This window comes from Taurulus bubalis (genome assembly GCF_910589615.1).
Source record: "Taurulus bubalis genome assembly, chromosome: 14".
In the NCBI taxonomy this organism is placed as follows: Eukaryota; Metazoa; Chordata; class Actinopteri; order Perciformes; family Cottidae; genus Taurulus; species Taurulus bubalis.
Genome location: NC_136602.1, coordinates 1,603,027 through 1,629,290, shown reverse-complemented (window position 1 = coordinate 1,629,290; position 26,264 = coordinate 1,603,027). Strand labels below are relative to the sequence as shown.

General features: G+C 42.6%; 2 protein-coding genes across 2 annotated transcripts; both read right to left on the bottom strand.

Annotated features, from left to right (window-relative positions):
• Positions 1–12,005: 12,005 nt before the first annotated feature.
• On the bottom strand, positions 12,006–17,261 carry LOC306747231 (C-type isolectin Sp-CL4-like). The gene is made up of 6 exons (XM_079230261.1): positions 17,221–17,261; positions 16,994–17,107; positions 16,769–16,908; positions 14,218–14,346; positions 12,793–12,907; positions 12,006–12,171 (listed from the first exon to the last, which is right to left on the bottom strand). The coding sequence occupies exons 2-6, from the start codon at positions 17,061–17,063 to the stop codon at positions 12,104–12,106; spliced, it is 522 nt and encodes a 173-aa protein (XP_079086387.1). The 5' UTR covers positions 17,064–17,107; positions 17,221–17,261; the 3' UTR covers positions 12,006–12,103.
• Positions 17,262–18,299: 1,038 nt separating this feature from the next.
• On the bottom strand, positions 18,300–20,204 carry c1d (C1D nuclear receptor corepressor). Its single transcript, XM_079229709.1, has 5 exons — positions 20,182–20,204; positions 19,929–20,067; positions 19,646–19,712; positions 19,068–19,123; positions 18,300–18,977 (listed from the first exon to the last, which is right to left on the bottom strand). The coding sequence occupies exons 2-5, from the start codon at positions 20,061–20,063 to the stop codon at positions 18,783–18,785; spliced, it is 453 nt and encodes a 150-aa protein (XP_079085835.1). The 5' UTR covers positions 20,064–20,067; positions 20,182–20,204; the 3' UTR covers positions 18,300–18,782.
• Between the last annotated feature and the right edge of the window lie 6,060 nt (positions 20,205–26,264).

Below are 26,264 nucleotides of genomic sequence, written 5' to 3'. Positions count from 1 at the left end.
CGGCAGGACGAGCACCGGGATCGACGGCTTCCAGCCCAAACAGCTCACTGCCGGGGATCTGTGAGCGTTGGCACGTCGCTGCGGCTCCCCCTTTGTTTTCTTAATAATTAGCTTGTGTTTTCACATGGGGGTTCATGTGTGTGTGTGTGTGTGTGTGTGTGTGTGTGTGTGTGTGTGTGTGTGTGTGTGTGTGTGTGTGTGTGTGTGTGAAAGCCAGCCTTTTCAAGGCTACTTAATCTACTCCCTAGTCTGGCTCCCTCTCTCTCCCTCTCCCTCCCTCTCTCTCTCTCTCTCTCCCTCTCCCTCCCTCTCTCTCTCTCTCCATCTCTCTCTCTCTCTCTCTCTCTCCCTCTCCCTCTCTCTCCCTCTCTCTCTCTCTCTCTCGCCCTCCCTTATCTCTCCCGGCGCCCAGGGCTCTGCATGATGAATAAACGAGAGTTCAGGTGTGTGTTTCTTTTTTATATATATATATATATATTTTGCTGCAGCTCATATTTGATCAGTAAAATGATGAAACGCGGCACAGCGTTTGCATTATTGCGTCTTTTTTCTTCTTCCTCGGAAGGTTTAGTGAATCGGAGGCCGATCACGGCGTGTTCCAGAGGAAAGGGTTCGTCCTGCCGCCTCCTGACCAGGACCGCTCTGCGCCCTCCAGCCCGCTTTTATCCCGGGTTACAGTCGCAAAACAAACATGAGACGCAACAAGAACTTCTGAACTTCTGAAACGTATCTGAGAAGCTCTCTCGTGTCACTTCCTGCTTCCTCCTTCGTGATGATCTGCCGCGCCCTGATTGGTTCCACCTGCGTCCAATCACCGGCTTTCCTCCGCTCAGTTGCTGGTCTTCCTCGCGTCCTTTCAGGTTCCAAACGTTGTACGAAAACCCAGAAACGTGGATTCATTTCTTCTCGTCACACGAATGAACTTCTCGTCTTCACAGGAAACAGCTTTGACGAACTGAAACTACTTTGTTGTTTCCGGTTAAAATAAGAACAGGAAGTGGCGTTACTGAAGTTGCGTGACACGTAAATCAACGTTTCCATTTCTGGTTTCTGGTTTCACACGGCGGGAAAAAACACCGTTAGTTTTTACTTCCTACTTTGTTTTTGTAGTTGCGGTTTTGTATTTTGCGAGCAGCTTTTTGTTATTAAAGCTTCTTTTGTTCATCTTGTCGTCTGTTTTGCATTTGGGTCTTTTTGAACTAATTCACATTGCAATGAATTAATTAATGCAATGAAGACCGTTGGAGACCAGTCTGTCAATATAACAAAAAGAATAATAATATAATAACAGATCAACAGTTTATCTCACACATAAAAAGTAATATTTCATCTGCAGAACTTTGAAAAAAATGTTTTTTAAACCCACAGTCTTTTTTTCTGACTTCCTGTGTGTATCTGAACTTGATGTGTGTTCAACACACACACACTCCACTGTTAAACACACACAGCGTGTCGGTCAATAGCGCCTGTGTTTGGCCAGCGGGTCGATTCCATCGATCCTCCACCTGCTCGGCCGCCTCGATCACCTTGACCCCGGTGGGATCCGCTCACGTGGCCTCTGTTAATTAAACTGAACCGAGGACCCGCGTCGGATAAAGCACGCACACACACACACACACACACACACACACACACACACACGGATAGCGACGCCGTCGCCACAGACCGGAGGGTCATCGGTTCAGTCTCTGAGCCATCTGGGGAAGAAGCGTGAAGGTGAATGAGTAACGCCGAGGAGAACAGCTGCTGCCGGAGGAAAACTGTTCCCAGGAAAATGTTGAAATCAAGATTACTTGTTTTTGCTGGTTGGAACATATAAATGTAGTTATTATGAAACCCTTTGTCCTAAAAACCTTTAGCCACCTCTGAGCCCTCTGGCCCGTCATGAAAGCACCAAGCTGTCCTGGAGCTTTTCTCGCTCGGCAGGGTGAAAGTTCCCGTCTTCTCTTGAGCAGCCAAACTAAAAAATGCATGAAGCCGCGTCGCTGCGGGTCAGTGGATTAAAATGAAACTGAGTTCACCGGCAAAGAATCTCCCTCGACTTGCCAAACCCTGCTGCAAACCGCGGTCAGCCGTCACCGACGGACACAAATACGACACGGCACATCTGTAGCTTCACGTCTCCGTCGAGTGTTTAAAGGTTGTTAAAGATGAACTCTTTTTAGTTCTCACTTTGAAACACACACAGAGCAGAAACGTGCAACTTCTCATAAATCTCCTCCAGCAGAAAAGATCACGGGGAACCGATGGCCTTCATGGACGAAGGGAAAGGAAGAAAAAACAATGTTTGGATAACAAAGCGTCTTTTAACCAACGGTTAAGTTGTGTTGAAGCAACTAAACCTACAGCTATGTTGAAGCAACTAAACCTACAGTTATGTTGAAGCAACTAAACCTACAGTTATGTTGAAGCAACTAAACCTACAGTTATGTTGAAGCAACTAAACCTACAGTTATGTTGAAGCAACTAAACCTACAGTTATGTTGAAGCAACTAAACCTACAGTTATGTTGAAGCAACTAAACCTACAGTTATGTTGAAGCAACTAAACCTACAGTTATGTTGAAGCAACTAAACCTACAGTTATGTTGAAGCAACTAAACCTACAGTTAAGTTGAAGCAACTAAACCTACAGTTAAGTTGAAGCAACTAAACTTACAGTTAGGTTGAGGCAACTAAACCGACAGTTAGGTTGAGGCAACTAAGCCTACAGTTATGTTGAAGCAACTAAACCGACAGTTAGGTTGAGGCAACTAAACCTACAGTTAAGTTGAGGCAACTAAACCGACAGTTAGGTTGAGGCAACTAAACCTACAGTTAAGTTGAGGCAACTAAACCGACAGTTAGGTTGAGGCAACTAAACCTACAGTTATGTTGAGGCAACTAAACCGACAGTTAGGTTGAGGCAACTAAACCACAACGCGGTCTTCTGGCTGTTGTCCTGTTTGTTGGACCGTCCACCAGTCGTCGTCTGTTTGAACATCATAAAGTGCGCTTGCTCTGACTGATGCTTAATCACATGTATGTATTTCATCTGTGTGTCCACAACAAGACTCATAACTGACTTTCCTGCTGCATTATTTTCATCCACAGCGACATGAAAAGTAAAGCGTTTCCCTGTGCGTGAAACCAATAGAATCCCTTTGGTTGCCTGGTTCACCAGCTGAGCCGCTGCAGGAGATCTGAGGGTAGAAAACACGTTGCTCAGCGCTCCGCTCTGGTTTACTCGTGTTCTCCTCACACGAGAGGCCGGCCGGCTCAGCGCTCTCATTCATCGCCCGCCGCACAGAAACCCTTTGACGGCGCTCGGCGTATCGGACACCGGAGCCGCCTCTTCATGCTAGATTGAAGAAGTCATCGGCGGATCCTCTTACCGCCTCTCTTATCAAGATGAGGCGCATATCTGGGCGCTGCTCCTGACTCGTCTTTCAGGGCCCGGAGCGATAAAGTGATGCGAGAATGACAGTCTAGACTGCAGCTGTCTCAGTGAGAAGCATTCCAAAACCTGCAGTACTGAAGAGCACTGTAATCTCTGTCTCACACACACACACACACACACACACACACACACACACAATTAAATGGGTGTGCACACGGCCACATGCACAGAAAAAACAGCCAATTGATGTCAATCCAAGCATGCAGCCTGTGTATTAGATCATGATTAGCCCAGACCGCCTGCAGCAGCGCAGAACATCCAGAGGTCTCTTTTTTTTTTTACAAGTTTTGTCAGGAGATTTATGCGGTTAATAATTCCAGCATTTTTTTTTTTTTTTTTTTTTGAAAGTCTTACATCAGCTGTCATTCAATTTTTCTGTCTCTACTCAATACATTTTTAATTGAACTTTTCACGCAGATTTACAGTGATGAAAGGACGATTTAAGGGTTCAGAGTTGATGGATTTACAAACGCCGAAATGCACTTACTGTGATGTGTGAGGCTGACGGGGAGATTAGAGTCGTTCATGCGCACGCTTCTTATGAAAAATGAGATCTTTTACAGGTAAAAGTGACACTTTAATGTGTGTCAATAACTGCATTCATCAAGAGAGGAAAGTGAAAAGCACGAGAACACGCGTGTCATCGCTTCAACTTTCATCAAGTTTTTCATTCAGAGAAACATGACGTCGCATCACTTTAGCCTTCCTCTTGTGTGTTGGGGTCGGTTTTCACCCCGTTATAAAAATAAGATTTGCTTGATTGGTTGTTGTTTTTTATGACTTGTTCTGCTTTTCATTTTGTGTTTGTATTAAAGTTATATTGCTGAAAAAAAGACTTTTTAGCTTTTTTCTTGAAGTAAATATGAAAGGGTCAAAATTGACCCGTAACACCATAGATGTTACTATAGTTAATAATATTACAATGAATAAATAAATAACTAATATAATAGTTATTATATATATAATATATAATAATATAATAACTAATGTATTTAAGAGATGTGTTCTAATACCCCTCAGTAATAGTCAGGTAACACAACAACCTTTTATTTATTTATATGATTCTCTTGAGGTTCATTTTAACATTTCTTTATTGAAATGGAGGTTTCCTGACAAAGAAAAGGCCCAGAGGCCCACAACAAAAATATTAAAACATAATACCCAAGAGATGAGAAACACATTGGATGATAGATCATTGTTTTAGTGTATTTTACAGCTGATTTAAGACATGGGTCAAAACCGACCCGCTAACACAAGAGATGCTAACAGAAAGCTAACTCAACAGGAAGGGTAAACAACCCAATGATAATGGTTATTATAAGCAGCACTTCTAACAAATGGGTCTTAAATAAGCAGCACGCAGGCAGCCTCCCTCCAGCAGCGGCGTGACGTGGACTTCCACAACAATTACTCCTGTCTTTAACTCCCGGCGTTGTTGTCGTTTCTTCCCGGGTGATAAGCGTGTTGCCGGCCGAGCGAGAGCTAATCTCCCCAATCTGCTCTGCGGTGCAGGAGAGGAAAGAAACCCTCAGTCAGGCCACTGGAGCCTGACTGAGGAGAGGTCAGGTCAGGCGGTGGAGTCACACTGCCCCCTGGTGGCCGCCAGGAGGAACTCATGGGCATACTTTGAGCCTAGAATAAAAACATATATAAAAAGTCCTCTCTGGGACTCCAGAAAAATAAAATATAACATTTGTTTTGCTTTTTTTCTGCTGTATATTTAGCTTATTGGCTCTTTGATTCACTGGGAAAGAAGACATATAATTAAATAACGAAATATAGTTTGATGCATTCAGTTGGTTCTAATATTATTTCTTAATTTTGCAGCCACAGATCGATCATACAAGATATGTTGTGACATTATTGTGACATTATTTTAAAAGGTAAATCTTTTGTTTCCTATCCTATTAAAAGACAATGTCTGTCCAACCTTTTCACTGCCGCTGAAGACAATACAGCTTCTTTATTTTAGTCTAAATGATTTCCTGAAACAGCTTTAGATGTATATATATATATATATATATATATATATATATATATATATATATATATATATATATATATATATATATATTCTTTCATAAAGACTTTATATGTTAGCAAACATGGGCGTATTTAAGGCAGTATGGTGTGTTTGCAGCTTTGTCCTCATCACTCCTTTTTTGTCGAATCTGTATACATTTATTTTGTTTTGCACAAAAATCACAAATGTGCCTCAGAGGTTCTTTACAGTCTGCACCAGAGACGCCTGAGTGCAACAGAATCCCCAGAATGCAATAGAAGAAGCCATAAAGTCCGTGCCACCGGTGTTCCTGAATGCAGCACCGATTGTTTCTCTGGATTCCTCCTCATTGGCTGTAAATATGTAAATATTGTTAACCCAGAGGTCCGGTGTTGTGGAGCCGCTCTCTGAGGCGTCATCGCTCACTTCATCCCTTCATCGCTTTAAGGGACCCGACGCTGCCGTTAGCCTGCGGGCCCCCAGGGGCCTCCACACCGAGAAGCACACGCCTTGAAATGCTGCTCAACCTGCAGCGCACTCATACACACACACACACACACACACTCATACACACACACACACACACACACACACACACACACACCCCGCCCCGGCTGTAAAGGGCTCTCAGCAGAAGAGGAAGATGCGTATTGAGCCGTAAACCCTCCGGTTCACCTGGGGATCCGGTCACCGCTCTGGAGGGGCGGGCCCTCGCCTCGCTGCTCTGGAGGGGCGGGCCCTCGCCTCGCTGCTCTGGAGGGGCGGGCCCTCGCCTCGCTGCTCTGGAGGGGCGGGCCCTCGCCTCGCTGCTCTGGAGGGGCGGGCCCTCGCCTCGCTGCTCTGGAGGGGCGGGCCCTCGCCTCGCTGCTCTGGCTCCGGAGCCCCGTAAACGTGATGGAAAATGATATTTCATTCAGATCGACCACTAACTCTGTGTGTGCAGCTGCATGGTGTGATAATAATAAACATTATTATTATGATGATGATGTCATCGGAGCTCAGGAAGCTCACAAGTACACTGTAAACATATCAGCCATCTCATCTCTTCTTTTTACCGACTGGCTTTTATGTGCGTCGTCTTTTTTTTTACTGCTTTACTACTTTAGTTTATTACTGTTATCATTATTTTTATTCAATCTATTTTATTTATTATCGATGGGTTTTATTCTTTCATCTCTCAGTGTATTCCACCTCACTGCTGAGCTTTCTGCTGCTTTGTCTGCCGAAGCTCTTTGTAAACTAAAGGTGCTCCTATACATAGAGTTACTGTTAGTTAGTTCATGCTGCAGGCTTCATGCAACCCAATATGTCACAAATATTTCCATAAACCTGTACACTTGTATGAAAACATGACTCCAGCTTCAGCTTCCGTAAATAGAGCTGGCCTCCTGCCCTCGCCTCCTCGCCTCCTCGCCTCCTCGCCTCCTGCCTTCGTCTCCTCGTCTCCTGCCTTTGTCTCCTCGCCTCCTGCCTTCGTCTCCTCGTCCATCTGTTGAGTCTTTAAAGATCCAAACAGAAGAGACCTGCTGCAGTCTGCACGCCATGCCATGCTGCTCAAGCTGCAGCACACACACACACACACACACACACACACACACACACACACACACACACACTTCTTCCTGCAAAGGAATGCGCACACACAGATGTACACAAACGCTCACGCATGAGTTGGGGGAAAAAATAGGTACATGGATTCAGCATCCTTGTACATGCATGCATGAGAAACCTTTTTCTCACACACACACACACACACACACACACACACACACACACACACACACACAGGCCGATCATTTGTCATCCGGAGAGGAGTCTTCAGTCACGGTGTTTTATGCCGAGGACTTCAGGCATTCCTTTGGGAAATTTATGTCCAAGCAGCTGTGGTCTCATCCGCCTCCGTTCGGACCTGGAAGACAACGCCGGCCCAGGAGTTATGAGGGGGATCCAATCCGTTACACACCTCCAGGTCCACGCCTGTGTGTGTGTGTGTGTGTGTGTGTGTGTGTGTGTGTGACGGGCCGAGCGTCGGTCCTGCTTTCACAGCTGCACAGTGACTCCCTCTGTGTGTAATGGTGTGCATGTGCAGCAGGACTCTTTGATGGCTGAGCCGCCGTCCTGCAGCTTCATGCATCGGAAGCCCTGATTTCACATTGCAGCCATCTGGAGGTCCACGCCAGAGGTAAACACCGGGGACGCGGTGATGGACGAGGTCTGAAGTGACATCACCGGGAAGCTGCTCCGCACATGGGAGCGAGGAGGTGAACAATCCCGTATTAGGGAGGTTTCATTAGCAAGACTCTGCGTACAGCGACACACTCACCGGTGAAAGCTTTGTCTGGACTTTGAGGGGCGTCTCCCTGCGTTTGAACCTGTAACCTCTGAAAATGACTTTATGTTTTCATTCCTAATAGCTCATTTAAGCCTGACAGATGGCAGGCCAAGCCCACGTCTCTGTAGATTAAACACACTGGCAGGAGTCAGGTAATGTAAAGGATGGAAACTCAACAAAGTGTGGTGATGATGTGATGTGTTTGAGCGAGGAGGGTTCAAGGCGAGTTTTCAGCGTGCCGTCATCTTCTGAGGCTGCCAAACCCCCACTGGGATGTACAGGAGAGGGGAAGGAGCTATGGAAGGTGCATTAGTGAGTTCTTTCCGATGAAGTCGTCCAGGTGCTGCTGAGAAGAGCAATAAAGAGAATCTGCATGGATGGATTAGAGGCAGAGAAAATGGGAAACACGGACTGATTGCTGATTTCGTCTCATTGATCCTGAACAATCTGCATGTTGTCGTCATGCTTCTGCACAAAATCACCAAGACAACCGTTTTTGAATAAATATGTATAATAAATATATATATAGACGGTCACAGCCGTCTGAAAGTGACATTAAAGGAGTTATGGTGGGTGACGCGGACGAATTAGGGTTGTACGAGTGAAGCCGATGAGTTAGTGTCTCTAAACATGCATTACTTCTACTGACGACCAGGGGAAGACTCCTCTGGTTGTATAGAAGTCTATGCTTCATGTGTTAAAGCTGCATTCTCTCTCCTGACCACCAGGGGAAGACTCCTCTGGTTGTATAGAAGTATATGCTTCATGTGTTAAAGCTGCATTCTCTCTCCTGACCACCAGGGGAAGACTCCTCTGGTTGTATAGAAGTATATGCTTCATGTGTTAAAGATGCATACTCTCTCCTTACCACCAGGGGGCGACTCCTCTGGTTGTATAGAAGTATATGCTTCATGTGTTAAAGCTACATTCTCTCTCCTGACCACCAGGGGGTGACTCATCTGGTTGTATAGAAGTATATGCTTCATGTGTTAAAGCTGCATTCTCTCTCCTGACCACCAAGCGGCAACTCCTCTGGTTGTATAGAAGTATATGATTCATGTATGAAGCTGCATTCTCTCTACTGACAACCAGGGGGTGACTCCTCTGGTTGTACAGAAGTATATGCTTTATGTGTTAAAGATGCATTCTCTCCCCTGACCACCAGGGGGTGACTCCTCTGGTTGTATAGAAGTATATGATTCATGTATGAAGCTGCATTCTCTCTCCTGACCACCAAGCGGCGACTCCTCTGGTTGTATAGAAGTCTATGCTCAGAAGTAGAAACCATTAATAGTCATCTCACTTAAAAACAACAAATAAAACATCTAAAGGAGAAAATATTCGAACCTCAGTTCCTGTTGGTGGGCTTCAGTCTCACCTGCTGTCTCCTGCAGAAAGTAATTAGTCCCGGCGCCGGGAGGTGAGCGCTGAAATAAAAGGAAAACATTGTTATCGTGATTAATCAGCGGCTCTGTCAGAGGGAACGAGGTGAATAGAAAGTGGCACAAATGACTGCATGGAATTCCTGGTGTGTCAGAGCGAATAAAGCTGCAGCGTCCGTCCCGCCGCTCGCTCTCAGCTTCACTTATTGGAAGCAGAGCTCGTTCCAGCTGGCTGCATCGCAGCTCGTCTCTCCCTGCAGCGAAGGTTTCTATACTTACAGGTTTGTAAATCATAAAACGTCACCCGGATTAGCGGCGACCAACCAGACGTTTTGTTATATTTTCCCACGACGCTCTAACACACAAACTGTGTCTCATTCTCAACCAGAAACAATCTGTGAAAGGAATAGTTCACACCCCAAATACTCATGTCTTACTACCTTATTAGTAATACCTTGAATATGCAGAACTGTTTTCATTAGTAATGTTTTTGTAGTAGTGAGCGTATGACTGAAGAAATGACACTTGTTTTGCCTCCATCTACTTCACTTCATCAAGACTTTTCTGTTTTTTTATTCTTTATTCCCCGTGTAGGGATGAGAGAAAATAAAGTGAAGTCTATACTTCATGCATTAAAGCTGCATTTTCTCATCTGACCACCAGGGGGTGACTCCTCTGGTTGTATAGAAGTATATGCTTCATGTGTTAAAGCTGCATCCTCTCGTCTGACCACCAGGGGGTGACTCCTCTGATTGTATAGAAGTCTATACTTCATGCGTTAAAGCTGCATCCTCTCGTCTCACCACCAGGGGGCGAGTCCTCTGGTTGTATAGAAGTATATGCTTCATGTGTTAAAGCTGCATTCTCTCTCCTGACCACCAAGGCGTGACTCCTCTGGTTGTATAGAAGTATATGCTTCATGTGTTAAAGCTGCATTCTCTCTAGTGACCACAAGGGGGTGACTCCTCTGGTTGTATAGAAGTATATGCTTCATGTGTTAAAGCTGCATTCTCTCTCCTGACCACCAGGGGGTGACTCCTCTGGTTGTATAGAAGTATATGCTTCATGTGTTAAAGCTGCATTCTCTCGTCTGACCACCAGGGGGTGACTCATCTGGTTGTATAGAAGTATATGCTTCATGTGTTAAAGCTGCATTCTCTCTAGTGACCACAAGGGGGTGACTCCTCTGGTTGTATAGAAGTCTATGCTTCATGTGTTAAAGCTGCATTCTCTCTCCTGACCACCAGGGGGCGACTCCTCTGGTTGTATAGAAGTCTAATTTGTCAGTTAAACTAATTTAATTTAAAGTAATATAGTCGTTGGCTGTTTCCAAATTAAAAGATGAACTTTAGATCTTAAATTTGTTCATGGTTTTTCTTTGAGGGATGGAATGAGAAACATGTTTCTGGTTTATTTTCTCTTCCTGAGACTTGATGTACGCCGGCTTCTCTAAAGTTTATTTTTTTGACCGGCAACATGGCGGCAGCGGGACTTTGCACCATCTGTCCAGAGACTACAGATGAAAAACTATAAACATCATCACTGTGAACGCGGCAAACAAAACCAATGAATAAATAAAGCGTCTCCGAGATTCTCTAAGAAACATTCAAACTGCAGAAAACGACTTTGTGATGAAATGGTTCTCCCATAGCAGCGAGCGACGCCCTCGTGGAGACGCAGGAGTCTGAAGGCCGCTCCCGCCTCCTTCTCGCCGGAGGAGGTCGTCTGGTCCGATGCCTTTCGCTCCGTGTAACGTAAACTTCCTCACCACAAACAGCGCGAGTAAACATCCGCGGGACAACGCGGCGTTTGGAGCTCGTCAGGCCAAACGGGTTCCAGAGTTTGTTTGTTCAAAAAGCGCTGCCACGGTGACCTAACTGCTTTATACCGAGCACATGTGGGGAAGAGGTCCTCGGGAGGCCAACGGTGCAGAACGGGGGGGGAAGTGTGGAAATCCATATTTTTCCACTGTGCAGACGGGGCTGTTCATCAGTGGGACACGTCTTTGAACAGTTAGAAACAACAACTTGGTGGAAAAAACGTTTTTTTTTAAAAGGGCGGAGGAGGGTTTGGCTAAACAAAATGTCATTTATTTGTACGCGGCTGCAGGGAGGATGAGAAAAAAAGAGAGGGAAAGATGATGAAAAGAGTGAAAAGACACATTCCTGAGAAAGTAAGCGAGCGGTCTGTGTTTCCTGGCCTTGATTAGAGGGACGCAGTGAGATTAGGATCTCGGCCTCCAGAAGGGAGGCGCGTGGGCGTCTTCGTCAAATGTGACGTTGGGTTTACATGAAAGGAAGCGTCATGGCGGCTCCCTCATACTGTACAGCAGCTACAGTATGAGAGTGAGGGACTCAGAGGCCTCTGTGTGATCACAAGGTCACAGGTTTGACCTTCACAAGGCCGATTCCAGACACCATGAGCTCAGTTACGCTCTGCTTGATTTGTTTAGTAGGATACACAGTTTAGTGGCAACTTATTTCTTATGTGTCTATTGATGTCTTATATTTCTCTATACATGTCTTATAGTTCAGGACTAAACAGCTCCACAGTATTTACTCCTCATTTGATGTATAAGGTCACGTGATTTGTACAAATAAAAAAGGAAAATACAATGTTTTGTCACTGAAGCCTGGCAGAGATCTCATCCAGCACTGAACAACCAATGACTCACAACTGAGACATGGTTGTTTATCAGGTCCAGTCCCAATGTCTACAGGCCTTAAACCCTGAACCCTCAGGGACCCACTGACGTCACCTGGTAGATGGTTGAGCTGCATTCTCTCTCCTGACCACCAGGGGGCGACTGACCACAAACAGAGAACACACAGGAACCATCAACATGTCTTTCTGATGCTGAATATTTATTTCAGTAAATGTAAAAGCTTGCAGCGGCTCCAGTTGAAGAAGACTGGTCCAACTGCAGCTCTTCATCTTCACTCTGAGCTACTAGAGTTTCACTTGACACACAAGGGAGTTCCTGTTCAGACAGTTCCCATCGTTCCAGATTCCCCAACCTGGAAAACACAAAACAGGACAGACGTGTGATTAATGTGGTTTCAGGGTTGGTGGTACTGATGTGTGTTATTGTCATGTTGTCTTTACACAGTGTGAACTTGCTATGAATGACTGTACTTACTGCATTATACTATAATAATGCATGCTCCCTGATATGCCTCTTCCTTCACTTAAACCCTCTCTTCATGTCGAGGGAACCCAGGACTCTGAATACATTCATGTGTTGTGTGACAGTTGTGTTAACGTCTGTATGTAATCAACAACTCTCTGGGTTCTAGGTTCAGATACAACGACGTCTAGGACCGGATCCAGACTGTGATCCTCCTATTAGTGAGCTCTGCTTTATTGCATACACACAGACATTAAATAATCTGTTATCAGAGGCGTATACAGGATGGACTTCCCCATCTGACAGTATTTTAAATCAGTGTGACATGAAGAGGTTCAGGTTGGTTTAAATGCAGCACCTTCCTTCATGCTCATCTGGACTGTTTTCTTGATCTACTTTAATAATCATCCTCCAGGGATCATAAAAGTGTCTTTTCTTGTCTGGGGTTCAGAAGTCTACATTCATCTCTATTAAGGTATAACCTCTCCTCCTGAGTCTTTAGTTAACTTACCATAGTAGCCCATCTCAACGCAATCCTCAGACCCCCCAGACTCGGCCGGCTGGCGGCGATGCCAATTGGAGTATTTGTATTCAGACCCATCGGTCCAAACAAATGTGTTACCACTCTGAAAAAAACAAACAGTGGATCACCTGAGGATGACTACTGTACCAACATTCATACGGTCTGTGTTTTTCTTCTCACCATAATTCTGATCAGACTAACAACCCACTGGTCAGCTGGTTTACGAGGCTCCAGTTTGTGACTCGCATGTCTTTGCATTGGAGTCGTCAAATATAGACGTCTTTATAGACGTCAAAGTAACCCATAATAATATTGTTCAATAGTACAATGACTTCTTCAGTACTACAGTAGCATGAGCTATCAGCAACAGAAGCCTGCAACTATTACAGTATTACATTATGTTGTCTTTCTATTTCACAACATGTGATTTAAAAATAATTCTCAGACATAAATATTGTTATTTTTACTAAATCTCAGAGGTATTCTGGGTGACGGGTTTTGGTTATCAATGCTGTAGGTTAGTATGTTAGTTATTGTAAAATGGATGAAACATAATAAATACAACAGTGCAGTGAAGGATATCAATATAAGTCCTGCAAAAAACTATTGATACTTGTTATTATGCTTCAAATTTAATTATGACATTGTATGAGTCAAATCTGAATCTGCAACATAACATTAGCATGTGTCAGCCAGGTTACTGCAGGACTACAACATTTACTCTGAGGTAGAAGTACACAGTAAGTACCGTAAAAGTCGGGTTACGAGCCGCTACTACCTTCGGTCAGTGTTCCCGTTAGCTCCCCGCTGTAGCCAGCTGGGGCTCCTGCTAGCGCTCCGTTGCTTCCCCGCTAACTTCCGCTAGCTCCCCGAAAACCACCCAAGGTAGCGGGACCAGGCTCGACACCCGACTTGGGCAGAGGGGACGCGGGCAGTAGCAGCAGCAGTCGGTAGCCGCAGCAGCGCTAGCAGCAGCAGCACTAGCAGCAGCGCTAGCAGCAGCAGCACTAGCAGCAGCACTAGCAGCAGCAGCACTAGCAGCAGCGCTAGCAGCAGCAGCACTAGCAGCAGCGCTAGCAGCAGCACTAGCAGCAGCGCTAGCAGCAGCAGCACTAGCAGCAGCGCTAGCAGCAGCACTAGCAGCAGCGCTAGCAGCAGCAGCACTAGCAGCAGCGCTAGCAGCAGCAGCGGGGACACTGACCGGCCGTAGGAGCGGTTTGTAACCCGACTTTTACGGAAGTAAACAGCTCACTAGGATGTTTCTATGTACTTCAGGGGCCTTTTGTTCATTATGTTGGTGGACGATTAGTGAGAATAGGAACATAATTCAATAATTCAATAACGCATGTTTACCTCTGTGATTTCATTGTAAACACATTAGAGGCACAAACTGGACAAACATTCACTTCATACCCGTTCCAGTCCGATCCAGTATTCCCGTTGTCTATTACTAGCTAGGTACATGACACATTCCACTTCACACAGCTCAGCAAGGCTGTGGATTGAGACCAGATCTCCACCTGTGAAGCTCCTACACAATTTCTGTCATAAAAAGAAATAAAGAGGATTATTCTTCATGAATTACCTTATCTGAACTTTCTTCTTCTGTCCCTTACCTTCTGCTCTGAGGAGAATACACAAGATCATCTTTACCCTTCCTCTTGTGTTAGCAGCACCGACCCGTTTCAGGTTTTAATGCATAAAAGAACCACATCAATGTGTTTATTGCATCAATGCTTTTTGACTTTGTCAGAACCTCTATTTCAACTAAATAAAACAAACACGTTTGTTTTCACTAAATTATAAAATGCTCTGGTTGAAATGATGACCTTTGTGTTGTTAAGGTCGGTTTTGACCCAGTTATTAAAATAAGATTGGTTGTTGTTTTTTTGACCCTTCAAATCTATATGTTGTGTTATGACTTGTTCTGCTTTTCATTTTGTGTTTGTATTAAAGTTATATTGCTGAAAAAAATACTTTTTAGCCTTTTTCTTGAAGTAAATATAAAAGGGTCAAAATTGACCCGTAACATCATAGATGTTACTATAGTTAATAATATTAAAATGAAAAAATTATTAAAACAAATGTATTTAAGAGATGTGTTCTAATACCCTTCAGTAATAGTCAGGTAACACCTTTTATTTATTTATTTATTTATATGATTCTCTTGAAGTTCATTTTAACATTTCTTTAATTGAAATGGAGGTATCCTGACAAAGAAAAGGCCCAGAGGCCCACAGCAAAAATATTAAAACAATATGTTCATGGATAAGGAAGATAACAAGGTCACCAAGAGATGAGAAACACATGAGATGATAGATAATTGTTTTTAGTGTATTTTACAGCTGATGTAAGACAAAACCGACCCGCTAACACAAGAGATGCTAACATAAAGCTAACACAAGAGATGCTAACAGAAAGCTAACACAAGAGATGCTAACATAAAGCTAACAGAAGAGATGCTAACAGAAAGCTAACACAAGAGATGCTAACATAAAGCTAACACAAGAGATGCTAACAGAAAGCTAACACAAGAGATGCTAACATAAAGCTAACACAAGAGATGCTAACATAAAGCTAACACAAGAGATGCTAACATAAAGCTAACACAAGAGATGCTAACATAAAGATAACACAAGAGGAAGGGTACAAATATAAAGATGACTTTGATTCTTTTTAATTCATTTTGCCTTCTAATTTTTCTCAAAATTGAATTTCCTTTTGCAGTTTCACGTTTCAATTGAAATTTTTATTTCAAGGTTTTAATGTGAGAAATTACCAATAACATGTTCTATTATTTAAAAAAAAAAATGTATTTGCCAATTCTTGCTCTGGGTAAATTACTTTTCATAGCTGTACCTGCGTAGGTTTGCATCGGTCCATAGGGACGAGTCACGGCAAAGTTTGGGAAAGACACAATTGTCCTCACCAATGCGGAAAAATTATTTTGCACAATATATTTTAAAACGGAGTCGTATTATTATCTATACTTTGTTCGTCACCCGTATTCCAACGCGCCTTCAAACCTGCGAGACAAGAGGAAACACTACGTGAATCTTTCACACCTCTGTTGCTCCCTGAGGCTTTGTCAACTGGAAACTCTCTTTAAGGGAAGTGCAAATATTATTTTAACTAAAATGTGCATCCCATCCTGTTATAGCTGTCAAGCAGCTTCCCCTGCAGGTGTTACTCGTGATTCAGAGCCCAGCAAACTATCAACGGATAAATAAAGAAAAAGAAAAGTCACGGAAAAGTAGAGCGTTTAATTCTGCGTGGACGTATTCATTTGCTTTCACTGCCAACGATGCTGCTGACCTGTCTGCTGATATGTGGCGAGAAATTATCAAACAACAAAACATTAAATGTTGAAAGACTCTTCCAGAACAAACACACAACATCTGCTGAACAAGCAAGCTGCAGATGAAGAAGAAGAGCGATTTTTGGGTGTGAAAAAGGGCAAAATGTCTCGTTGGATATGAAAGGTTGCTGACCCCTGAGCATCAGGGCTGCAGGTGATTGATTCTGTGTTGAGGTGTATGATCATGGCTGACAGTGTAAACATTGTCTACCTGTTTTAAGAGAAGTATTATTATGTTAAAACATGCATGTGCAGACTAGGTTAAGTTTTCTTTGCTTTTAGGAAACAGTCAAATTGAGCCACAGTGACCGTCAAGGAAGTCAGTGTACAGAGTCCTGGACATGGGGAGTGAACCAAACCGGTCTGAAGGAAGTCAGTGTACAGAGTCCTGGACATGGGGAGTGAACCAAACCGGTCTGAAGGAAGTCAGTGTACAGAGTCCTGGACATGGGGAGTGAACCAAACCGGTCTGAAGGAAGTCAGTGTCCAGAGTCCTGGTTACACACATGTTAAAGTTTGCCTGTTCCAATGCTGACACCAAACTTACGCCCTAGGGTTGAGCTCAAATGTACTGTCTGCAGTCTGGAGTGTGTTTGTTTTTATCACCTTTGCACCACTTTGATGATCTCTGTCAAGGAAAGTCTTCACGCAGCGGTTTTGTCCAAACTGGTACCAGCCTTCTTGACCCATGTTCCTTCTACATGGGGTGCCCAGAAATTTGGCCTGACACATAGATTCAGGATCCCCTGTTTCAAGGAAAAGAGAGTTGCTATTAGTTTAGTGTTCCTGGTGTCTGTGTAGGAAAATATGTTCTGACTGTTTGGTTCTTACATGCTGCAGAGGCCGACATGGACATCAGCACCACCAGCAGAAGGACGGCAGTCACCACAACAGGACGCATGGCTCAGGATTCACTGACTCTCAGAACTCTAACTGGAATATCACCTGGAAAAGACACACCGTTCAACTCCGTGACAACAAGACTTTTCAAACCCGCAGATCAGATCCAAGTTGTTTCTGTTCTCTAAAACCTCCACAAAGAGACAAAGAGGACTCACCACAAGCGTCTTCTCCCTCGTTGCATCTCCGACTAAAGCTCTGTTTAAATACCTTTAACAGCCATGCCTGTAGATTTGAATGTTCAAACATTTACCTACTTAAAAAACACGTCTGTTTAACTTGCACGTCTTCCCAGAAGTAGGATCCACCTCCACAGTAAGAGCATTATAATATGAATATTGAGATAATTGTGGGTTTAGGACCAGAGAGTGCTATTGCTGTACTCCAAATTCACAAACATCTGGGTTTTTGTTTGCATCCAATTCCCTCAGGAAAATTGCATTGTGGGGTCAAAGATCTTAACACAATGTCCATCATTCAATATTAGGGCTTAAGCTGCATTCTCTCTCCTGACCACCAGGGGGCGACTCCTCTTTTTGTATCAAATTGTGGTTAAGAGAAAAACATGTATCTGTGGATGTGTTCTCTTTTTTCTTCTATTTTATCACATTTTGTTATATTATATTAATTCATTCTAAAAACCACGTCCACCAAGTTGTCATGTGACTCGCTTCTTAATGACAGGGTTCATGGATTTCCTTGTGAAAGTATTTTATAAAGCAGGAGAAACAAAAAGCCCAGCACTGTGGAAAAGTTCTTATTTTTATAAAAATTAATAAAATGTTGTACCTATAGTAACATAAGCAGTCACATCACACGCCTCTCCCCAATGTGTTTCCACTTCCCCTTCTGACCGCCATTACATCATACAGACACAATATTATTAAGTTCATAATTGATGTATTCATTCGTTCATTTGTTCGATCCAAAGCGTCACACACCAAAGCCGTGGTGTCGTTATGATCCCTGTTGGTTTTACATGTAGTGTCCACTAGAGGGCGCAGTGGAGCAAATGAAGCTTCGGCCCATGAGGGAACCAACGGGATGGAAAGCTTCAAAGCTTCATCTCTCCATCACTGGCATTTAGATGCATAATTCATTCGAAAAACCACATCCAGCAGGTTGTCACGTGACTCGTTCCTTAATGAGTAATGAAGCTCAACATCTATCGCTAACGGCTCATTATATTTCGGGACCCAGAACCAAAGTGTTGCACGAAGGAGAGCAGACAGAAACATCGGGTTTGGTGAGAAATTTATGTCAATTCTAATAAAGATGCATCATCAAAAGGAATCGTTCGCCAGTGAATGTTTGATACATGTACATATCTTTAAAAAAATGATTCATAGAATCACGTTTAAGAAAAAAAACAAGGAGAAATTCACATTTCTCATTCATCTAGAAGAGTCCAAAAGAATCTTAATCACATATTTCAATACCTGTAGAGCCAAATACATTTTTTACTCACTTTTCTAAATTAAATCGTGACGTTTCATCGTCGTGGAACCCGGAGGAAGATTTCTGCAGCGACGCGCTGATGAAGTGACAAAAACAGGAACGTCTCCAGAGGAACGCGAGGCGGTGCATCCTGATGCAGCCCGACTGACGGCTGAGCAACGCAGAGAAAACGCTAACGTGTATTCTGTTGCACGTTTATAGTTAGTAGCTCAGCCACAGAGGTCCATTTGTTGCCTTGGGCGCTGAACTCAGACTGCAGAGTTCAGCTCTGCTTCGGGCGCTTGGACTGCGACGCGCCGGCCGGCGTCTCGTCCGCTGCTTTCCTTCTGGAATCCTTTTCCTTTGGGTCGTAGAACGCGTTCCTCAGGAAGCGAGCGGCCGCCCCTTTATCCAGACGGGCCGCTTTCTTCCTGTCGGTGATCTCCTTCACTTTGTTCATGCACGTCCTGATCCGCTCCTGGAGAGCAGAGATGGATAATTACATTAAATCAAATAAAGGAGAGAACGTGATGAACGTCACAGGGCAGAGCGGAGAAAACATACACACCAATTCCTGTTTGATTGCATGTTCTCTGGGATTCACTCCTTGTGTCACCAAGTACACTGCAGACAACAACATAAGAGGAATAAGACGACAAGTCAAAGAAAAATAAATGTACATACACTTTAAACCAAATTTCAATGACTTTTCCATGACTTTAAACCAAATGTCATGACAAACATTTAGTGAAATCTGGGTGTAAACAGTAAAAAGTGAGTAAATGTAGTATTTAAACTAACAATGAGAATACAAAGCATACAGTAAACCTTAAATGACTCAAATGAATGAGACAATAGTTTGATTAAAAGAATAAACATTTATATAGATGCCTGTATGTATGCTTGCTTATATTTTGAGTCTTTCTTTTAAAAGCATATTCATTATTTCAAACTCAGCGTAAATGAACGACATGAACACATGAATATAACACATTTACATGACTTTTACTAAACTTTTGGGAATTTATTTTTTTTAAGGACTTTTCCAGGCCTGGAAATAACCATTTTACTCCTCCACAAGCAAAATTAAATGTATATATTTCCATAAAATCAACAAAATCCCAGTAAATCCAGAGCAAAACTTACTCCAGAACAATGAATTGAGGGTGTAGGCAGACATCAGATCCAGCTTGGCTTGATCCAGAGGGTCCAGCTGTCAATAAACCAGATGAAATCAGCACCAGCTTTAAAACAACGCATCAGAAGTAAACACATAAATAATGTGCACTAGGAAGCATCATATAATATGATAATAATGCATGAACAATGTTATGCAACAGGTAAACACCAACATAATAATAACAACACAATGTGCTGTGTGTCATTTTGACTCATCACAAGTGTTTGCAGAGCCTCATGTCTCGGCCACCTTCTGCAGGTCGCTCCTGGGCATCGCCATCAGCTTCTCCAGCATGGTCTTCACCGAGGAGACCGAGGAGTGGAAGCCTGTGAGCTGCTCGTCTATCTCCTGCGGGTAGTCCTCGCTTCTGCTGTCCGCCGCCATTTTCCTGTAATGTGACCAACGGCCGGGTTGGAAACCGCAATACGAGTTAAACTGGAACGGAATCGGACGATATGTAACTTTAGTTTGGGCTGTTTTACCCTTAAGGCTAAGGGGTTACCTTTCAGCTAGCAACACGCTGTGGCTAACAGGAAGTGACGTGTTCTTCTTCTACGTGTGTTTTTTAATGGCGGTTGACAAACATCTTCCGGGTGCATTACCGCTACCAACTAATCTGTGAGTGTGGACGAAGGATTTATTATATATATATATATATATATATATATATATATATATATATATATATATATATATATATATATATATATATATATATATATATATATATATATATATATAATCTGACAACAAAACAAATAAAATAATCAAACAAACAAAACAAAAACGAATGAAAAAAACTGTTTTCAAAGGAAGTGACGTTAAAAACACATCACAGCGTTCTTCTTCTTCTTTTGCTTTTAATGGCGGCAAACATCTTTATTTTTTACCGCCATCAACTAATATGAAGTGGGGATAAAGCATGCATTATATCTCTGTAATCTGACAACAAAACTAATAAAACGAAATAAAACAACTATTTTCAAAAGAAGTGACGTAGAACAGTGTTTTCTTCTTCTTCGTTTTTCTTCGTCCATCCTCTACTGCCACCGCCCGTTTGGAACACGGAGGGAACCAGCCGTGATATATCATAATAATATATATATCCATATATATTATTATGATATATATGCATATCATATATATGTATAATTTTGATTTAATTATTATATTGAATTTAATTATTATGATATATAATAAAAGATAATATATAATAAAATGTATTTAATTATATATTACATACATAATATATACATATATATATATATATATATGATATATAAGCATGTAATATATGTATAATTTTAATTTAATTATTATACTATATAAATAAATGTAATATATATTTAAATATATTCAATTATATACATAATATATATATCAAATAATATATATATATATATATATATTATATCAAAATATTATATCAAATATAATATAAAATGATAGATTTTTAATATATATATATTAAATATATCTATACAAATATATTATGTAATATATATATATGAAATAAAATTGTTAAAATGTTACTATATGTAATTATTATAATAATGTAATTATGTATAATATATGTATTTAATATAAAAAACATTAAATACATAAATCATATACATGTATATTATATATGCTTATGCATAATATATAATATATTATGTACACCTATATGTTTTCAGTTTATTTAACGGTGTTAAATTAAAGTGTAATTTCTTACCTTTCTAACTGAATATAGTTCAGAAAGCTTTTCTTTTACAAGAGTCGGTAAAGATATTCGATTTGATTGACAAAGTCATGCAAAAAAAAGTATATCTAGTGAGATTGATCATTAATTGGAACCCTATTTTTTATTTTTTAAATGACTGAGCATGTTGTATTAAACTTATTAGGACATATTTAATATTTTAGTTAACATAAATAAATACCCGTTAATTTGTAATACAAACAGATTTTTAAAAAGTGAAAAAAAATACCTTTATATTTGTATGAATATATACATTATTATTAATTTACTTGCAGAAATATGAAGATATGGTAACACCCCAAACACACACACAATCACATTTTTGTTGAATTCTTATTGTTGTTATATATCCTTGTTTAAATACTTTGTCGTCAATATTACATAGTCATATATTATGTATATTAATTTTGTGTTCTTTATAATATTGTGATTTTTATTTACATTATTTAAATGAAGGCTTCAATTGAACTCTTTCTGCACTTTCATATTATTTATCTCTGTTATGTTTGAGTATTTAATACATTTTGGCATTAAACTAAAACAAAAAACATACATTATAATGCTACGAGCATCCGTCAGTAAAATGTCCACATGTGGTGCGTTTTCTTTAGTTTTATTTCTCGGTCTCCCTGTAAAAGCCTTTTCCTTTAGTTTTATTTGGTCTCCCTGTGAAAGCCTTTTTCTTTAGTTTTATTTCTCGGTCTCCCTGTAAAAGCCTTTTCCTTTAGTTTTATTTGGTCTCCCTGTGAAAGCCTTTTTCTTTCTGCAGGTGTGGTTCCTTCCAGACAGAAGCATCAGAGTCCCCGTGAACCGGAGGACGGAGGAGGGTCCGCTCAGCAGACGGCAGTAACTCACAGGTAGGACGAGCCTGCGCACACTGGACCTGTGTGGCCATCACAAAGCACACACACATCGCCTCACCTTTAACATACCTGGTGAGAAAGGCTGGAGCCGACCGCTCTCACCCGGGACACAAAGTGTTCGAGTCCCTTCCCTCTGGCAGGAGGCTGCGGTCCATCAGGACCAGGACCTCACGCCACAGGAACAGGTTCTTCCAGCTGCAGTCGGGTTCATCAACAAGGACCAGGGCCCCGTTCCTTGTACATGGTTCAAGTAAGTCGATCAAAACAGTCTTGTTAATTCGAACCAGACGTCAGTCATCAGGATAATTGCGCGTCCCCGTCCTAGATCAAAAGGGGGAAGCGTCGATCACCGAACATCAAACGCCCCCTGTTTCTGAATAATAATGAACATTACAGAGTTACTAAAAGGTTACATAGTTTGCATTAAGTACATCAGTGCAAAACAAGTCAAATTAAAGTAATTGGTGGCTGATATGAGTTCATAATATTATCCGTTGTCGCACACAGCTCCTCCAGGACGAGTGTCTGAATGAAGCCGCTTCCAGCGCTCCTCCAGCGGACCAGCAGCAGCTCGACGGCAGGACAGTGGTGACGATGGGCGGAGCTTCTCAACGCTGATTGGCTTTCGCAACTCCGCGTCGAGTTGAAATATTTCAACTGGAAAAGCGGAAAAGCGAATATTCGCAACGCCCTTTTGCCTCTATTGCGCCGCCCGGCAAAAAGTCAATGCACAGACGCGGCACGTTGAATATTTCGCAACTCTTTTGGGGTGAACACGGCATTATGGTGCTCTTCCAGCACAGCGTTTAGGGAGGCTACAAAATCCACCAATCCCTTGAAAATGCCAGAGTTGTCAGAGGAGTCATTCTCGTCATGCAAGGCCAACTCAAAAGCCCCACAACACTTCACACCAATGAATTATTTTGGATAAAATGTGCCTGTTTTTATCCACCTCATTGTGTTTCTTCAACGATGTGCAATGTTCCCTTAGCCTGAAATGCTAGCTTGATGGCGTTATCCATGTGTGTCCTGGTGTTCTCATGTTTTCTTGATATTTCCAACAAGTGCTTCATGTCCCTTGCTCCCATAGCTGTCCATGCTGGATCGGTCCATGTTGATTTAAAAAGCAAGTATGGAAAGAAAAATACTTTGTTCGCACGACTGCATCCAGCAGCTAGCTTAGCCAAACCGTCCTGTTGTAGCCTAGGTCTGCACAGAAGCTTCTTCCCTTTCACGCCAGTCTGTTGGCTTATGGTGAGGTCAGGCTGATCTGGGACCAGGTGTTTTACCTGTAGTTTCTCCACCAAAGTTCTTCTCTCCAATGGGTGTTGGAAGAGAGATTATACCGAGTAAGCGTTTGGTTTTCTTTGAAGAGCACTGCTCGTGGTCGCACTCGCCATTGTCATGTCATTATAATGGCGCCTCGAGAGACTAGCTAGCCCTGACGAGAAGAAGAGACGGGAACGCGCACCTTGGGGCCAAATGAGTCTGGCCCCAAGCTGAATCCTTTTTAGGATGCTGATTGGCTAAATTGTGTATCACTCATTTATATCTTTAATCAGTAATTGGCTAAACTGCTTCTCAGACCTGTCTTTTTGGGGCCAGATCGATAAGGCCCCAGATCATCTGAGACGTGCACGGGCGGAGAGGACGTGCCAGAAAAGCATATATTTTGCTCATATATCCTATTTCAAAAATATTACTGGATATATTCCACATTAAATGCTGCAGTGGAAGTAGTGCAGCATGGACCTGTTTAAAAGGGCCACCACTGGAGGAGGAGCCCTGTGTGGTTGGGAACCTTCAGGAGAGAACCAATCATTCACTCTTGTCAGCATCGCAGGAGAAGAGCTTTCTTACCTTATATCGTGTTCACACCGGACGCGGCGCGAATTTGCGGTGCGAATTTGCGGCGCGACCAGATTACATGTAAAGTCAATCCACAGACACGCTGCGACCCAAATTGGCGATTTATTCACGGGGCGGCGAGATAGATGCGTTTGAGGCGGCGCGAACAGAACATTTGACCTGGGGCGAACAAAGCGAAGGATGCGGCGCGAATTCGCGTGAGTTGAATTCTCCCAACTCTGGCAGAGAAATCGTGTGACGCAAAGTTGCGGCAGCCAATCAGCGTTGAGAATCAGCGTTGAGAATCAGCGTTGAGAATCAGCGTTGAGAATCAGCGTTGAGAAGCTCCGCCCGTCACCACCGCCGTCTCCCCGTTTCTGAATGAAACTGCTGCTGCTCCGCCTGAACCAGCGCTGACAGCGGCTTCATTGAGACGCTGTTGTGGGACTACGGATAATAGTATGAACCCAGACACCATGGAGTTTGATGTTCCGACATATGTGGAGTTTACACAAAAAGTATAAAGCAGAACTGGTGGTTATTTCCATGCTGGATGGCATAATCGGTATCGTTTTACGGAGATACGCGAGACGCAGTTCCTGGAGGAGTCGGTGAAATTCACCGAGCTGTGTGCGGCTACGAATGATGTCATGAACCCAAATACGAGGGCGTTTCATGTTCCGACATGTTTGGGACTTCCACAACAAATATAAAGCAGAACTAGTGGTTATTTATTCCATGGTCGATAGCGGAAATGAAAGCTTCGTCGCTTGTCTCTCACACAGGCAAGCAACAGAGCTAAGCCACGCCCCCTTCGCGCCGCGATTTTTCGCGTTTGGTGTGAACACGCGAGTAAACTGCGCCGTGAAAATTCGTGCCGCGTCCGGTGTGAACACGGCATTATGGAGACGACCAGAAACCTTCAGAGACGAGCAAGACTGGACTTTGTTTGGAATATACAAACCAGTTTTATTTGTTTTGACAATCACAAGATTAAAGGTTACAACAACGGATAATGCAAGAAGTAAAGAAAAGAAAGAGTTCAAATCACCAACAAGCCTCGTCAAAAAGACTCCAAACCAGAAACCTAAAAAAGCCAAGTCCTGGTTCTTTTTTGTCTCCTATTTCTACAAATCATTTGGACTCTTTCAGGTCCTCATTAGTTTCTCACTTGATACCTGATCTGTGTTGGTTGAAAATCGTTGTTCTTGAGTTGGTTCTTGATCAGTAGTTTGGTTCTAACTTCTTTTGTCTCTTTTGACTTGTTTCTATGAGTTTCCCCAAACTAGCACACAGTCAGTGATGAATGGAAGTCAAAGTGAACAATACAACGTGAATAATGAAGCTGGACTTAACAAATCCTTCATGTATACACTGTTGTGATGGATTTGGACGTTTTTGCTTTGACATGATGTTTATGTGCTTTATTATATATAATCATCCAAAACTTTGATTTATTTTTATCTCAACGTCACTTATCAAAGTTTATTCATTTGTTCCTCGACGATCAAAGATGATGAATTTAGTTTGTTCAAATCAAAACAACTCTTTACAAGTTGTGATTATTTCTCCTGTGGAAAACCAGGAGGAAAGGAGGAGCAGACAGAGCGCAGGGGGCGGATCCCCAAGCTCAGGTTGGGGGAGGTGGTCGGGGGAAGGTACTTCCCAGTGCAGGTGCTGCAGCCAATCGGCACATGGCATTGGACCCACCTGCAGCCCATCAGGTAATCAGAGGGAGGATATATTCTCAGAGCTGGGAGGAAGAAGGGAGAACTGGACAGGAGGCTAAGAGGACCCTCTGAACCGCTGGAGAGGAGCCGCACGGACAAGAGGTAAACCGTATACTAAACCTCTCTCCTCTGATCTGCCCTCCCAGAGCAAAGGACGCTGCTTGTGAGACCGAAGACCCTGACCGGGAGGAATCTTTTGTTGAGTTTAACCCCATCCCCCTTCACCCCAAACCTATTTATTAAAGAACACTTTTTGTTGGCGTACTAATGTCTCTGAGTCTCGTATTTTATTGTTGAATCTTGCCTCCAAGTCCCCCGGGTTGCCACACTCTACAGAAGCTGAATCTGATCCAGAAAGACTCTCTTTTGACATTTGGAGGTTTTTCTTCACACAAACAAATGT